The sequence below is a fragment of the Gymnoscopelus braueri genome, assembly GCF_963280865.1.
Source record: "Gymnoscopelus braueri genome assembly, chromosome: 10".
In the NCBI taxonomy this organism is placed as follows: domain Eukaryota; kingdom Metazoa; phylum Chordata; class Actinopteri; order Myctophiformes; family Myctophidae; genus Gymnoscopelus; species Gymnoscopelus braueri.
Genome location: NC_137611.1, coordinates 35802872 through 35821344, shown reverse-complemented (window position 1 = coordinate 35821344; position 18473 = coordinate 35802872). Strand labels below are relative to the sequence as shown.

Genomic DNA, 18473 nt, shown 5'->3' with positions numbered 1-18473 from the left:
TAACTTGAAAATGCAGCTGTGGAAAGGACTGTCTAGCATTAATCGAAATTACACACTGTGCAGACTAGGTTCCACATCTTTCAGCAGAGAAATGATGAAAGGGAGGGAAATAGTTTTAGAAATATGATGGTGTGTTTTTTTTGTTGCCTTTGTGCACTTGCATACGTTTAAAGGTAAGTTAAACAAGCATGCTTGCCTTGTTTGTACTGAGCAAAGACATGATGCACACAATTAAACACCAAGCCCGATAGGTTTGGTGTATCCCACCCAGTCACTACTCACTAAGTGACCCAAACTTGGGCATATTGTGTACAGCAACTAGAATAGCAGAGCAACTGCATGAGCCAAGTAATCGGAAAAAGTGTTAAATGTTCACTTTTAAACTTGAAAGAATGCGAGCTCAATCACAACTAATACTCTATTTACTGGGTGCACGGCTCAGAAGAGTTCATAAAAACAGAAAAATGTCAGCAATCACGGAAGTGAGGGACATCGTGAATCCCACAAACAATGTGGGAAGCATTTAAAGTGACTTGCAGACTATGGATAATTAGTTACTCGACAGCCAAAAAAGAAACAGCTTTCAAACTGAAACAATTAGAAGACAGTGAAGCTACAAAGAATATGGTCCGTTTTCCATGACCCAGGCGAGAGCATATAAACGAGGCATTCAGAGAATACTATTCAAAATGATACATCTCTGAACGAGAGTCAAATAGTTAAAGGTTTAATGACATTCACTTTTACACCACATTCAAAGTCTTTGTCCTGGTCCTTCAAAAGTGTACAAAAAGTTTTAAGTGAAAATTCCATTCCAGTGATCAATGGCAGGTGTTTTTCTCTCACATTTCTAAAGCCTTTTCAACTGCAATGAAAAAATAAATCTTTGCCTGCGGGTGTCGCTGCCCCAGACCACAGAAAATCCACTGAATGTTCTAAGTTCAGGTTTTTGGGGTGTAATTGAGGTCATAAAACCCCAAATAAAACATTGAAAATAAAAAAAGTGAAAATGAATGTCACGATACCTTTAAGAAACAGAAGAGTTTTTCACTGATTGAAACCTTCTGACTATAAAGGGGCATGGCATAACAGTTTTATAAGCTCCCATTTCAGAAAGCAAGAAACAGAAAGCCTTTAAATTAAATTATTCTCAGTAAAATCTCCTGGTGAAGATTTTAGTATTGAATTATATCAGTAATTTCATGTCCTCTTGACAGTGACATAGAAGAAAGCCAGGAAATGTATTCATGCATTTTGTTAATATTTCACTATGGCCAAAATCTGGAAATAAACAAATTATTGTGATGCGTTGTTCGACACTTGACACTTGTTTGTTTGTTTCCATTGTTTGTTCAAAGAATTAAAGTCTTTGTTCTCATCCTTTTTGTGGTGCAATAACAAAACCAAACATATGGTAAGCCCAAATAAACTTTTAATGTTAAGATATAAGGGTGGCTGTGCCATTTACTAATGTCATTAATCTTGTAACGGCCTAATTTAATAGGCAGTTGGGAATGGCTGGAGGAACAAATTATTGCTTATCTTAACAACAAAGTATATGTGGCTTTTATCTAAATGTGTGGTTTTATCTATAACCTCCTCACAATTAAGGGAACCTCTCTTCCATCCTGTACACTTTGGCATAATCTTTTATTCCCTGCAGGAGGCAAACCATTAGTCAATGAGAGTTCTAAGCTTTAAGTGTCTGGGGGATATAATCAGTCATAGGAAAATAGTTTCATAAAGTAATCTAAATGGACAATATAACCTACGGTAAATGATGCCTTTTCTTGCCTAGAACTTTTACTTGAATTATCAGTTCTAAATGATGGATTATCTGTTCATGAAGCAGAGACCTTCGTGGATCTGACTCTCCTTTTTCTCTCTCTCTATCTCTCTCTCTGTACTAAATTGTGATAATGGGTGCTGCACCATGTACTCTGACAACGGGAACAACAGGTACAATGACAGGTGTAAGGTAAAACGGGTAAATGGTACTCTGACAATGGGTACAACGGATATGTTAAACGGAGGGATATATGCGTATCCAACGGGCATTGTTAGGAAAATCACCACGTGTATTGCCACTTTGCCCACAAAATTGTGACACCTCTTTGCACGGTACCTTACTACCTTTGGAGGACACTTGCTCTTTGCAAATTTGAAATAACCCACCAAAGATCACAGGATTACAGTCTTAGCTCTATGGTGCATATTTGATCTTAGGTTCCTCATCATGGTCATATGAGTGAAGATACTAAGTCAATGACATTATCCTCTTCACCTGTCAGCTCACTGTCTACTACTAGACTAATTCTATTTGCACAACACTTCGTTCCCAGGCTTTTCTCCTCTCATGAGGAGAAAAGCCTGGTAACAACCTAAGGCAGAGCATGTCTGTTGGGCGGGACTTCCGTTGTATGTACTCCCCTGGAAGCTGTCTTTTGTGACCAATCACAGCACAGTTTTCATGCCCTTAGAATGGAAACAGATCTGTCCAGCGTATGAATCCTAGCAAGCCTATTCTAGGCAACATTTTGTCAGTTTGTAGATCGGCTATCTTTACTATTTGACGTGGAATGAAGTATATTCGTGGTAAAAAATAAATGGGGGATGTGTAAATAACAACCTACCAGAGTTGCAGTCATCCCCAGAGAAGCCTTCCTGGCAGACGCAAAATCCATCCTTGCAGACCCCCTTCCGGCTGCAGTTGTTGGCGCAGTAGACCAGCGAACAGTCTTCTCCGATGTACCCGGGCCTGCAATGGCAGGTCCCGTTGATGCACAGCCCCTGGTCCGAGCAGTCGTTGAGACATCTCCCAACCATGCAGTCCTCGCCAGTGTAGGACTCCTCGCACACGCACTCGCCATCGATGCAGAGCCCTCGGCCCGAACAATCCATGGGGCAGCGGGGCTCCGAGCAGTTGTCGCCGCCAAAGTCCCGGTCGCACACGCAATCCCCCTCCACGCATATGCCTTGGCCAGAGCAGTCGTCCGGGCAGCGCGGCTCCGAGCAGTTCTTGCCCGCCCAGCCCTCCTCGCAGATGCAGCCGCACAGGTCAAAACTGAAGCTGCCATGTCCACCGCATCCGGGGACAAAGTCTAGACGGCCTGGGGAGCAAGGAAGAGTTTACAGATTATTGGGTAACCAATTTAACACTTAACATTCAACGGTGAAATGACGACTGGCCTCTCTTATTAATGAAACAACAATTCAATCCGCAGATACAGTATGAAAACAATAATCTCTTTAAACTGACACTTTTACTGTTTAACTACAGCATTGCGTTTTACATAATAAACACTAGTTTGAAGTTTCTATACAATTCCGCGTTTCACTCTCAACATATTTTTGTAATTGAGCTTAGATTTACATGAATGCTACAGTAAGCAACAATAAAACTCACTATGGATCTCGTGATACAGTACATAATAATACAGTATGTAAGCTCTTTTCACAGTGGGGGAACATTATGAAATCTGCTGAATGGTTTGTTGTGTGTTTCACTAAATCAAGGCAAAAACGTGAACAACACATTTTCATCAGTGTGTGCCCACCTGGTCCACATTGCTATTAGGATCATGACTGCCAGAGACAAGCACACACCGCTTGAGTTGCTTTTGGAGAAGTTTGAATATTTAAATTGTGTCACCAGAGGAGGCCTTTAACCATAACCCGGGTTCTATCCTAGACATGCTCTAATTAGAAGGACTGTATCTACTGAATACTGAACCAAACAATAAGCCACAGCTCCTGTCTCCCCAAAGCACTCAGATCCAGACAGAGCCTGGAGCAGGGAGAATCCTCTCTCCAGCATCAATATTCTGCTACCGTCTCACCTACCCAAAACAATTCGGACATGGCCTAACCCAGGTTTTGTGTCTGCCTGTTCTTTGGAATCTAAGATGTATTTTGTGCCTACTTTAATTCCAAAGTCCATCCTCTATATATTTACCTTGATCTTACCATTCCTTTTGCTAAATGATTTCCGAAGGATATCCAATAGCTTCGTGTCTAATGCCAGCCCACTTTACTGGACTGGAACATTGCTAACTGCTCCTCTAAAGCCAGTACAATTGTGTTGCATTAGCCATATATATACAGTAGCATGTGTCTAAGGGCATCACGACGACACATTAAATCTATAGTCATATGATCAAGATGGATCCGTCCAATTTTTCATATTCCATCCTGAGTAACTAAATGCCTCAAATCATGAACAGAGCGTCCAATTGCATTCCCACTAGGCCAAGTTCACCCTGCATTTTTTTAAATCGGCCTCATGGTGGCGCTATAACAGGCAGATTCACGTTTTGGCCTATAACTCTTGAACCGTAAGGTCAATAACCTACCTGGCCTGGCGGAGACCAACCTCTAGTTGATTATCGATTTTTTTAAAAATAATTGATTAAATCAATTAGTTCTGTAATTACTAGGTGTGCGTTCAAGGTATAAATTGGGATTAAGTTTATACTGTAGAAGAATTGCCAAAGAAAAAGGCAATTTAGCTGCATGTGATTATTTCAAAGATCACTGGTGATCGATCATACCTTTTTGTACCAACAAGACTTTTGCAAGAACAGGAGATAAACATCATTTTTCGTATATTCACATAGTTTTGTCTCTCTGGTTTTGTGTGTGTGCATGCATACGTGCATGCACCGTGCGTGCATAAATGCGTGTGCACTATGTACTCACCCATGGCGGAGCTTTCCCCACAGCAGCCAGATCCTCCACACTGGGCTCTGAGGAAGGACACCTCTCTCTCAAGCATCTCTATCCTGGTAGCCAGCTGCTGAACAGTGTTGGCTGCCGGGCAGCCGCCGCATGCTGCTTTGGGGATGTTGATGCGGTGTGTGAACGTTACCTAACACGGAGAACAACACTTTATTTAGATTAGATTACCCTTCATTGATCCCTGCGGTGGCATTCAAGTGTCACAGTAGCCAAATTGTGAAAGGTGCATACTGGAGGAGCATACTGTGGAACAAACAAGAGAGACTTTAGAGTCTATGGGCTCCATGGCCTCCCTGTCTAATCTGAAATTACTAGGTGTGCAGTCCAATCACTTAAACCCTATATACTTCATTGACGAGGGTCCCCCAAAAGTCTATCCTTGGCCCCCTCCGTTTACCCTCCACACCAAATGTTTGCCAAAAATAGCCGATTTACAAGCTTGCAACACAGACGTTGTGAGCTTTTACACTGGTCATTTCATTTCCGATGAGCGTTCGCCTATTTTCGCAGCATATTCGCCTATTATGACACGCCCAGATTAGGCACACTCGGGTTCATGCGATTGATGAAGCCGCAGAAATCGCAATGTGGCGTTCCTTTTAACTCACTTTTATTCACAGTGAACAGGCAGTGGTACAATAACCCCAGTTCCCTCCATATTCACAACAACGCTCACTGCGCATGTGTTAAACCCCAGTGTGTGTAGTACCGTAGAGTGTACAATAGAGGAACAACACACATTAACAGTGTTCAGTTCAAGAACAAGTCGTTAACTTAATTGCCTTTTCATGGCACCAAATGCTACATGTTGATGTTATTAATATCCACGCTACAAAGCAGATGTTGGGTAACACAGAATTCACATTTGGTGGGCTGGCACACTGCCCAATGATCCTAGCCGTGCACTACATACAGTATAGCACATTACACTGGTTCCTGACAGCCAGAGAGTGAGTGAAATGGCCACAAAATCGCAGATGAAACTGTCCTTATACGGTATGTAGCTTCACCTGTCATAATGAGATAAATTAACCAATCAAAATGGACTAGGGGCGTAAACAACTCCAATCTCCACTGCATCAAGCTACAGCACACGTGCAAATCTCTTCACCAAAAATAGCAGATCAAGCTCACAACACGTCACAAAGTGAGTCGTTGTGAGCTTGTAGATCGGCTATTTTCGGTGAACGTTACCACAAGATTAGAGATGCTGGGGTTCAAGTGGATATTTTCAATCTGTCCTAAGGGAAACTGACATTCTCTCTCAAGTCGTCCTTGTGACATACTGTATCTTATTGGGAAAGAATTAAATTTTTACGTCCCGTAATATGACATAAATGTAAGGTGACACAAAGTAATGTCATTCAGGGCTGCCGTGGATGAAAAAAATATATTTACAAGGGTGCCCTGAGCCAAAAAAGTTTGACAACCATTGAACTAGATGATGGTCTCACTAATGCTGTATGATGACTGTTCGAGCAATCCTGAAATAGAAATATGAAACGCATCAGGACTCAGGAGAGGGCACACGATAAAGCTGCTGATGCATTGTCCGCCCATTATGCCATTTGAGCATCCAATTCCCTTCACTCTTAATGAAGCTGATGCTTCTCTACTTAAAGAGCGCAACTTCTCCTCGTCCATGTTGTTATCATAATCACTGTATTCCAGGAACGGGTACAAAGCAGCTCTTGGATCTCGAACAATACAAAATGTTTGCGGCTTGATTTATTGAACCTTTCATCTGCAATTTAAAAGTGCAGCAGTAAGGATACAAAAGCCAAATGGATTAACCCATTAAAACCGGGAATACATCTTTGACATTTTAGATAGCTATATATAGCTGCATCAGTTTGTCAGAAAACTCTTAGGATTTAGAGTGGTTTAAAAAATAGCAGATATACAAGCTCACGATGTGTCACTTCGTGCCGCGCTGCAAGATTTAAGATTTTTCTAACCTTGAAAGTGTTAGAAATGTTTTGAATAATTTTGCATTTTTTAACACAAATCTTCTCTTCTGGGGGTCCCTGGCACAAAACATTTTCAGATAGGGGTCCGTGGCCAAATACATATCATTTTTGGGGGTCCTTGGCACGAAAAAGTTTGAGAACTATTGATTTAGAAGGAATTTGGAGGATCAGCCTCAGGTCTTAATTGGTTAATCACAAAAAAGCAAAGCCTTATTTCAACCGTGTCCTTGTGGTCAGGACACGGTTGCAAAATATCGCTCACCTACAGACACAGCAAACTAATATTTGAGGGGTGTATATCGCACCTACTGTACATTCCCATGTTTCATGAAAATCTGCCCATCTGTTCTTGATTTTGACAGACATTGATTTCGACTTTGACCTTTCTGACCTACGTCCTCAAATCGGTCCAGCCAGGCACAGGACCGATTACAATGTCCTGCCCGGCGCCGTGACTGAATATTGTAATTTGTCCTTCTGTCCACAGCAATGCATGGTTGGCCACAACTTCGCCCACTACTTTGCTGACCTTGATCCTTTTTATTTTGATCTCTATTATGATAGTGTTTTCATAAAACTGTGGAAATGATTACTCCACAAATTGCCTCTGCTGCAGGCAACTTTATGGGATGAGTTGAACATTTTTCAACTCACGCTACAATGGTGCGTTGAGCGAAAAAGTAGCCCAGAGCGACACAACCATAAGCCTCGGCTTTCCATTGACTTCATTCTTGTTGCTTTAAAAGCGTTTGTAGCGTTCGTGTGAATGCACCCAACCATTCTTGGCCTTCGGCTTACAAGGAAGAAGCTTTAAATTGATTGAATTTTTCACAGTGACAGCATATCTTAATTGCCCTTTTCTAAAATCAAGTGACATTGCTTCACTCGGTCGCAATTCTCTTTCGATTTTCATCCTAGAGTATATGACAAGGCTCCTTTCTTTGTGTTATTACAGTGCGGGAAAGATATTACACATCACAGCATGAATCTGTTATGATGAGACACAGAGCATTAATGTCCTGCAAAAACATGAAAAGGAAAGTACTGGCAGATGAAAACAAAAACTACACTGTCTCTCTGCATTTGATGTATGTGATTACCTTGCTTAAAGTCGCTCTGGATAATAGCGTCTGCTAAATGGCTGAATGGTAAAAAATAATAATCTTGGTGCCTGTGTCTCAGATGAAATGGACATGGTATGAGGTGTCTGTACGACAATGACAAAAATAAATCACAGCAGCTTCAGATGTAGTCCCAGATCAATAGTCATCAGCCCTCACCACACCAGGCTGTCTGCCTCCTCCATCATAAGGGAACCAATGCTGGATTAAACCACGGCATAAATAACATCATTACTCATCATCGTAATGCCATGATGTAGCTCATCTGTGATCTGTGTCCCCCTGTGTCATCTCTCTATCCAGACGAATAGTGTCAAATGGAACAGAAGTTAAATGCGCCAACTCTACCTGGCTGTCAGCATCCACCGTCTGCTCTGTGTATTCTGTAGGTCCAGTTGGATCCTCCATAGCCGGTGTGGAGCCCAGTTCAGCACGGGGACCTTAGAAGAGAGGAAAGAACTTGAAAGTAGGCTAAAGTAGGTGTTTGTGAGCTTGTAGATCAGCTATTAACGTACGTGTAGAGGGGGAAAGGACAGTCCCTTGAGGGACCCCAGTAAATGAAGTATATAGGGTTTAAGCGGTTATGGTTTGAAAAACTAAAAGTGTGTGTGCGTTTGTGCTTGCGTGTGTGCGCACATAGTGTATCGCATACAAGACAGCAAGATAAAATGTTCACAAACGATAACATCCAAGTGAGACTCATTAGGATCCACTTCAATGGGCAGTGGAAACACTTGTCATGGGAACAATCACCTGAGGCTAGGGGTAAAGAGGAGTCCAGGTCCACCGAGCACAGGGACTCCAGCGGTACATTGATGTTGTACACATGATTGAAGACCATCGGCTGCTCCCTCAGCGTCTGATTGGCTGGGCTAGAAGAGGAGGAGAGCTCATCCATCGCGGCCTGCCTCCTCACTCTGGTGGTACGCACCAGCTTGCTGTCTCCTGATGGAGCGGCGTGGCAAACAGCCTGTAGGAATTGTACAAAATGAATATATATTTTTCACAGTGTCCTCCTCATAACAGAGTGATAAGACTTATGTAATACAGGCAAAGTTCTCATTTAATTCTTAGACCCTAAGTGTGCCCCATCTACTGTATATTGCACAGCAGCACAGGGGGATATTTTTTTGCAAGGGACCCAACAATGTTCATATTGAAAATGTCTGTGTCCCCAACATTTAAGAGCACTTCCACTTTTGGGCAGACAGTGACAACATACAGTATGAAAGTTTCAAAACTAAAATGTGAATAGACGTCTGCATGAACAATTTCTAAAACATAGCCACGCCTAAATGCAAAACTGCATGGTCTTCCCTTCATTTTCCCTATGGAGCCTGATCACCATACCTTATTATAAGTCTTATTAACAAAGTCAAAATATCCCCAGTTACTCATTTGGTAACCTTGGTAACCTTGGATTGATTACATTTGGGTAACTATTGCAAAATAAACAGTCTATAAAACTAAATAGCTGAGAGATTGGGTTTTCAACCCTGTCTTTGTGAGTGTGTGTGTGTGTGTGTGTGTGTGTGTGTGTGTGTGTGTGTGTGGGGGTGTGTGTGTGTGTGTGTGTGTGTGTGTGTGTGTGTGTGTGTGTGTGTGTGTGTGTGTGTGTGTGTTGGGGGTAGGGGGGTGGGGGGTTACAGGTCAGCATAAGTTTTCTCAGTGGCAGCAAGCCAAGGATCTTGCACGTGATAGGATAGAGAGATGAGAATTAGATCAAATGAAACAATATCAAATAAATAGAATGAGAGTCTGAGACTGGACATTTGCACTTGGTCCAGCTGAGTTAACATATTAATATTCTATCAATAAATGTATGGGGCGCCCGCTGTAATCCAGCTCGACAGCGTGTCGTGGGTTCGACTCCCGATCCCGACGACCTTTGCTGTGTGTCACCTCACCCCCCCCCCATCTCTCTCCCTGTTTCCTGTCAGCCTACTGTCCTGTCAAATAAAGGCATAAAAGCCCCCCCCCCCAAAAAAGAAAGAAATATATGAACGTACAATCCATGAGCAATGAATATTATGAATTCACTTCCTGGAGGGAAACTATGTAATCCGTACAGTATATCCAACACCATATCAAAACCTGTACTGTACAATACAGTGTATGTTCAACTATGTTTTACAATTTGTTAACAACAAATGACTAAAGTTTACCACCCTCAAACTAAAGGTATCTTATTAGTGTACAGTAGCACAACATTACAACCTGAAAACCTTGAATTCTAATGTACTTTCTGAATTTGATGGATTCCCCCATCCTTTCAGCATAATTATCCAACCTTGAACATGTCAAAAGCAAGAGACTGGAAAAATGGGAGAAATGGACTGAATATAGAACCCAACAAGACGACACCACTAACAATGATGGAATATAATGATTGACAATGATACACATGAACCCCTGCACTGTAACTGAGAATGAAAATCTGCAAATAGAAATTAAGTAAATAAAAAAAGAACATGTCAAAAGCAGACTGACATCTTAACCGGTCTTTTCACTCCAGTGAAGGTAGACTATAGAGCCTTTTTTCCCTTTCATTAAAATCCCAAAACACAGATGTATAATGGGGTGATAAATGGACAATATGTTGCCCTTCCTGAACAACCACACTACCGTTATTAAAGTATGTCTTTACAATAATACCTAGTATGATTGCACCAGTGGAGCTGCACATTCAAATCCTATTGTCAATTTAACCACTACGCATTCCTTGTGTGTCATGGCAAAGTGCACCACTCTGCATATGCATTTAAGGGAGGATATCACAAACAAGATATGAAAAGTGTGGTTGATTACACATTAACCGGATTTACGGATTAACGTTAATGCAATTTGCAAGGGTCAGTTTTGCGGGAAATTTCTCCACCTCTAAAAATCTGTTGCAAATTAGCGTAGGCAGGCTATGATGCAAGCAGACGAAAATGCACCGAGAGGAATAATCTAAATGTATAGCCTATAGATTAAACAGTCACAATAATTACTCTAAGGACTCAAAGACATCCCTTGAAACCTTCGCACAACGTTTTCATCTAGCAATAGTCACAGCTCATATCCTACAATATGTGGCATCTGGATACATAAACTCTACACTAGCACCTGGGCAAAAAAACAACAACACTTTAAATAGCCTTGTTGAAATTTGTTTTGACTCGTCTTGCCTTGCCATTGCATTAAAGGGATAGTTCACCCGCAAAATGACTTTTTTTCTATCGATTAGTCACCCCATGGAGACTTGAATTCATGGATATTCTTTAGTTTTTGTCGCATTCCTAAGCCAATAATTTGATGACCGGCAGCGGTTCCGGTAGGAGACACAAAGAGTCTCCAATGTGTCTCCTACCGGAACCGTTGCCTACCGGTCCACTGGTCATCAAATTATTGGCTTAGGAATGCGACAAAAACAAAAAAATATCCATGAATTCAAGTCTCCATGGGGTGACCAATAGATTGTGAACTATGTGAACTATCCCTTTAACTGGCCTTTCCCAGAATATCACAGCCAGTGTATTTGTGCCTGTCCAACCAAGGTGAACAAGTTTCCTCACATCCGGCGGTGACGTTCAAGTACTAAAGGACTACTAACATTGTCCAGAAACAAAACAATTTCATTGTGTCACTCTAAACTGGTCCGGTGTTGTGTTACTTAATTTCAGCATCACTGACTTTATGGTTTCTGTTTGTATTTGAGTTGTGCTGAGGGCTCCAAATTCCACCACTGCACCTTTTAATGCTCTGCTTTGAACGTAGCAAGCAGCTGGAAGGTGGTCTCATGCTCTGATTGTGCAATTAGCTATTGCCTTACTAAATCGGACATTCATTCCAGGAACCTTAGCAGCGCAAATTGCTCTTAACCCATTAAGACCGGGAGCATCTGTGTCATTCAAAAATAGCAGATATACAAGCTCATAGCGCGGCACAGAGTGCCGCGCAACAAGCTTGTATATCTGCTATTTTAAAAAAAATCGAGAGCATTTTTGCAAATCTTTGGATATATAATTTTTTTAAGCGAACATCTGTAACTCAAATCTTTGCTTCTGGGGCTCCCTGGAGAAAAACACATATAATTTCGGTTGGTCCTTGGCATGAAAACTTAATGGGTTAACGTGTAGGGAGATTTGTAATTTGCTTTTTATTGTGTTCTATTTTGTTATCCCGGCTTGTTTGCTTTCTTGGCCAGGAGCCCCTTCTAAAAGAAATTGCCTTCTCAATGGGACTCACCTGGTTAAATAAAGGTTGAATAAATACATAAAAAATTAGAAATGTGTGCTCAGTCGAGCACACATCTCCGCCAGGCCGGGTGGAACTCCATAATTGGACAAGACTGATGTCATCAACATGACATCAGTAATTGGACCAATATAAGTGGCAGAACACACAATATAACTGTATTCAACAACACTTGAAGAGGCTGCTTTCATTCACCATTGTCTGTTTGTGAAATGTTGAGGTGCACCGTATGTCTGAAAGGAGGACCTGTAACGCATTGGTTTAATGGTGCTGTTCCTGTGGAACTCAAGGTTTACTTATTTGGATTGTACAACGCGAGTGACAGTGATCAGATTGAAGTCCATATCTTCAATACAGTGTCCTTACACTGGAGGAAGTTGCCTCCAGTGACGACTGGAAGAGGAGAATGTCCCCTTGAGGTTCCCTCCATGCGCACCGGACACACAGCTGTACTGGTGGAAGATATTATTTACATCTGGGGGGGCTACCCATACTGAAACGTGCTTTATGCATTTGATGTCGACACCCACAGATGGTTCAACCCCGAGGTTTCTGGAACAGTTCCAGAGGCGAGGTTCGACCACACAGCCTGTGTCTTGGAGAAGGTCATGTATATCTATGGAGTCATCCAGCTGGCTGGATGCACTGACATGTACAAGTTGGACACCACCACAATGGTCTGGTCTTTGATTAACACCAGAGGCACTCCACCTGTTGTTACACATGCTCACTCTGCCACCATCATCGGGACAAAGATGTTTGTATTTGGGGGCTATGGGGGCAACGGGAACAACAACAAGGTCACAGTGTTTGACACCGAGACCAACAGCTGGCTGAACACACCTTCTGCACAGCTTCGTCCAACAAAACGCTCTGCTCACTCAGCCTTTGTCTACAATGGAGAGCTGTACATATATGGTGGCTACAACTTGAAATCCTTAAAGTAATACTAGGTAACGTTTTCAACAAAACTAAAGTTAAATTGTATATCTTTTGCGAGTGGCAAAAGTTTCACAACATCCACTCCGTGAATTTCACCCCCGGAAGCCTTTTATTTATATATTTTCTATTGAACGTGTACGGGGGGGACTTTCCCGGGAAAATGACGTTCCTGGCCAACGTCATGACGTCGTGGCCGACGTCCTCAGGAACTACCGCAACGGTTTCCTGTTTGGCCAGGAACTACCGCGCTATTAACAAAAAGGAACCTCACGCTGATTTTAAGATAATGTAGGATTAGAAGATCGAAAAAGAACAGAAAAAGAAAGCACAGCTCATGGTAACTAATGCTCCACTGGCTAAGAGAAACGATCCGTAGATAGTATAAAACAATTAAAAGATCGCTTTTTGAAACGCTTCCGGCTTCCGGTGAAAACGATTGGAATTCTGGGTAATCGAGGACTAGGGAAATTGTATGCAGTGACGGTAGTGACCAGCAGAGGTTGCTAAAAATCGTTATTTGTGATTTTGCATTGTACAACTTTAAATGATGTGTGGAAATTCAACCCAGTGACCTTCACCTGGAAGAAGGTTGAACTCAAGGGAAACGGCCTTTCTCAGAGGTTTGGGATGTGCTGTTGCATGGTTGGAGATCGTATCATCCTCTTTGGAGGATTCAAAGATATGGACACACTCAATGATGATCTGTACATCTTAGATCTATGTCCAACACTGAAGACACTATGCAAGCTAGTAGTTATTCAGTACGGTGTGAAGCAGTCAGAACTCCCACATGACATCAGGTGGGAACTGGCAGCCATGACTAAAAAACAAAGAAAAGACTAAATAATAGGCCAATGTGAAAAGGGTGCCATTTATTCTTAGGTCGTTCACGGCAATCGGACACTGCATTCATGATTTTAGGCATTTTGTTCCAAAAATGTGTTTTGCTAAACTAGACCTGCTGGTGGCGCTATAACAGGCCAATGTGAAAAGGGTAATGGTAGTGGGAATGTGTGTGTGAAATTTCACCGAAATCCCAAGCTGCGTTCATGATTTGAGGTATTTTGTTCAAAACGGACCAATCCTGCAAACTTTGGAAGCCAACCTTAGCCAATGAGGATGGAATATGGGAAATCGGACAGTTCCGTGTTGATCACATGACTATAGAGATACTGTGTACCGATTTGCATGACGTTTGGATACAATCTGTAGGAGTAATATAAAAAAATGGGTTTTGCACAAATCAGCCTCCTGGTGGCACTATAACAGGCCCATGTGAAAAATTTGAGGCAGAGGTTCTGAATTGGCATCCAGGGAGTGTGTGTGCCATAGACTGTATAAAAGAGGTGGACAAAGCCAGACCGCTGGTTTCTACAGACCGAAAATGAAGCCGATTGTTCAGGAATTTGAAATCCGCCATCTCTAATATAAGCCCAAAAGCACGCTGGTAACAGGAACCGGAAAACAATCCCCAAAGAATGCTATTGGTTGGGTAGCTTGTCAATCAAGAGCGGGGGCGGGGAATGAATGCTATTGGTTGTGTAGCTTGTCAATCAAGTAATCCCGCCCCTCCTAGAGAATAGCCTACTTTATCGTCAATTTTAAAATAAATGGGACCATAATTTAGCAAAGCACATATCATGATGATTGAAAGGAGACTTTAAACTAGCGACTGGAAGCATATAGAATTCATGACCATTTTTATTGTCAGAGTATGTTTATTTTAATGATCAATCAATGGATTGTGATCCACCACGGATCAATGGAACTAACGTAGGTGTACTTTAAGTTCTTATTTATTGGTACCACCTTTTTCTATTAATGTTATATTATCAATAAAATCTCAGTGTTTCGCCAGTTATTTGGGGGCCCACTTGCTATACCCGTACGGCCCACCAGTGGGCCCCGGCCCACAGGTTGAGGACCACTGCAGTAGAATACTGCGTGTACCTTCCAGGTGTAACGGAGCAAATGTGAAGCTGTTTGGTGCTGAAAAAAATTTGCTTGCATGGTCAGCAATTTTTGTTCCCCCTGAACAAAGAATAAAAAAAACTAACAAACAAAACAACAAACACTTTTGTCCTTTAGAACAAATGAGTTGTTCCAGAAGGAATTACTGTGTGTATAGGCTAGATTAATTGTGTTAGTATAATTTATGTACAGAGGATTAATACAGCAATTCAAAGTGTATGCACTTTGGACGTGAACGAGTTGTTGTACTGTACATGACAACCCTGTTCTGTTTCCCTCACAGCAGGAAATGCTGAGTTATCCCATCATGTATGCCAAAGTCAATACTCTTTTTTTTCCTTTTCATATCTGACAACAAGGTTAGATGTTAACCCATTCAATCCAGGAACGCATCTACAAATGTCTTCTAAATCCTAACTGGTTTCTGAAAAAAATACATATTTTGTTATATCAGAGGTGCTCAAACCTTTTCATGTCAAGGACCTCCAACATTATATGTATTTGGCCGCCGACCCCCATCTCAAAATATTTTGTTCCAGGAACCCCCCAGAAGGATAGAGTTGAGTTGCAAATGTTTGCTTTAAAAAAGATATATATTCAAAGATTTGCGCACATTTCCACAATAAAACAAAATAATAGCAGATCTACAAGCTCATAGCGCGGCACTCGATGCCGCGTTATGAGCTTGTATATCTGATATTTTCGAATAGCCAAAGACATCTAAAATGACACAGACGCGTTCTCGGATTGAATGGGTTAAATAGTACAAGTATATCGAATGTAATAGCAAAGTAAAATGCAAACATAGAGATCTAAAAGTATTGTTGTCTGAGGGAACACTACAGTAAGTAAGCTACTGTAACTGCAGGGTACCTGTATACTGTGTCTCGCTAGTTTTTGAAATATGCATCTCCGGTACACCATAGCATCTCATCAAACATGTAGTTGCTAGCATGCCTGAGGCAAGCATGAATCATTTTGAGTACAGACAAATTCCTATGGGGCAATAATGAAATTTGAATAGAGAAACTACATTGATCACAGTGACTTCTGAGGCTCCGGGACCAAAAGTGATAGAATCAAGGTAACTGATGACAACAATGAACAGTCCATTAATAATTGTACATCGATGCGCATGGCTGTTACCTGTAGTGCTAGAAGCAGTGTCAGAGACAGCGTCCAGCCTGTTGCAGGCCCGGTGGCCCGGTGACGCTGCTGTACCAGTGGCATGGTTGGGATACACCTCACCACCACGCCTCCCCTCTTACAGAAAGCCAATAATGAGGACTGCAGCCTGCAAATGAGAGAGAAAGAAAGAGATAAAGCAGTCATGCCTATAGAGAACTACAACTGCTTGCGGATCAATGTGAATGTGTGTGCATGCATGGGGAGCATCAGCTATAGCATCAGCTTATCCTCTGTCTGGTAAATAAATGCCTGTGATGTAGAACAGTAATTAGCTTTTAGGACAAAATCACTCTGCCAGGGATTAGGAGACTGGCTAAGAACCTCTGAACACATTTCTCCACGCAAGACCAAACGTTTGATCTTTCCATGGGGGAAGAATGTGGACATATCGTGCAGAGTGAGTGTTGATAGATGTATTTCAACAGATGAGACTGGTGATGATGCCACGATCCACTCCCCACGGTGCCATATAGAAATATGATCTGGATTCATAGAGCCCAACCGATATCTTGTTTTTTGGACGATATATTGTCCATTATTTGAATTTTTGGATGGCATTGGTATAGGCAACCAAAGTGTCCTGATTTGTAATCACTTTCACCCTGGAGTCCCTATTTTGGGGACTAGGTAAGGGGCCATATTCATCTTGCAACAGGTATTGGACTGTCTAAACGGTTAGGAGCGGATGCCACCACCTGTATGTTTTGCATGGGCTAGTTGTAAAACTCTACCTACTTTTTCACTTGTCACAAAAATTCTCTCACTTACCAATTGTTTTTTCCTTCCTCCCACTGGTTCATCCACCCCAGATTACATCACAATCCATTTATGTTAAATTACCTCGTCTCATATTATCTCCTTGGGTACTGGGCTCATAACAGAAGCACTGAGGTGATCTTTTTAAGGAGAGTAATTGTGACAGGTGGATGTTAACAGTTGATTGAGAGATATTCTTGGACCGTGAATATAGCCTTCAGGGGAGTCATTTAAATTTCTCATGTTTTGTCACTTTTACATTAAGCAGTCTCCTCTCTATGAACAACCTACAATTGGAGACACCCAGGGAGTGATGTATTTCAGTTATGAACAAAGTGTGAGAGGAGATGACTCGTCTCATTCGCAAAGAGAGCATGGAAATTATTCTTACAGATAATTCTTTTTAGGACAATCTTAAAATCTTTGTGAACACTTGACGCTATTGTGATGCAGGTGCAGCAGAATTCACCTACTGTATGTATGGAAATAAAACTGTTATTCTACCAACCGGCAGAATAACAGTCCTCTCTCATTGTATCAATCTTGTGAGAGTCTTCTGAGCTTTTCTTTTATCATCACAGTAAAAAATAAATAAATAACAGCCTGAGCAGCATTGTCAAGATGTTATTATGGGAGTGAAACAAAGAGACTTGAGTTCTTTCTGCAACCAACAAATCCTCTGGAAAGCAACAAGCATCTTGGCTTAGACGGTGAATTATTCTCTGCCGCCATCAGGGTGTCATTACGCTTTACACGCTCGCAAAACTAACCGTCATTCTAAATCGCTCATCCCCTTGGCAACTGGACTTTTAAATGCACCATTTTTCATCCTTTCACCTAATCTTAAGCCTTCCCTGGCGGACAGCGATTCTACAGGCCGTCTGTTCGTCCCAACCTTGTGAACACGATATCTCCGGAACGCCTTGAGGGAATTTCATGACATTTAGCACAAATGTCCACTTGGACTCAAGGATGAACTGATTAGAAGTATGTGGTCAAAGATCAAAGGTCAAGGTCACTGTGACCTCATAAATCACGTTCATTGTCTGAATTGAACTGGTCCCGAAAGGATCCATTTTGTATACCCCAGCACTAAATGAACTCCAGATTTCACTACTGTGTGTGCGTGTGTGCGCACGTGCATGCATGAATGCATGCATGTGAGGATTATGTCTTTGTGTGCGCCTGTGTGCTCCTATCTGTGTATTTGTGGGCCGGAGATTTCTTGTCAGTCCATTGCTGATAGTCTGCTATCAGGACAACACATCTCATGTTAGTGAAGCGGTTATTGCTCTCAGCTAGCTCCCTCTATGACAGCCAAATGTGAGTTGCCTCATCACACCTAAATGGGACAGACTACATTTTGATAATTCTTGGGAAAGAAATGTTGAAATATCAATATGCTTTATTTGCACATAAATGGGAATCGTGGGGGGGAATGGTTCCCGCGAGACATATTTCGTCTTAAGTTTGTCTCATTCGGGGAAAATGCAACATTAAAGAAAGAAAATACATCATTCAATCTTTCAAACATCCGATCCATGTGGCT

General features: G+C 41.8%; 1 protein-coding gene across 1 annotated transcript in view; it reads right to left on the bottom strand.

Moving 5' to 3' along the window:
* The window catches only part of tnr (tenascin R (restrictin, janusin)), a gene marked incomplete at its 5' end in the record, with an annotated part of 203904 nt that overhangs the window by 86083 nt on the left and 99348 nt on the right, over positions 1–18473 (bottom strand). The window contains 5 exons of the mRNA XM_080439872.1: positions 2634–3110; positions 4699–4867; positions 8177–8268; positions 8582–8798; positions 16127–16274. Coding sequence (XP_080295998.1) covers positions 2634–3110; positions 4699–4867; positions 8177–8268; positions 8582–8798; positions 16127–16274 — 1103 coding nt within the window. The remainder of the gene's footprint in view (positions 1–2633; positions 3111–4698; positions 4868–8176; positions 8269–8581; positions 8799–16126; positions 16275–18473) is intronic.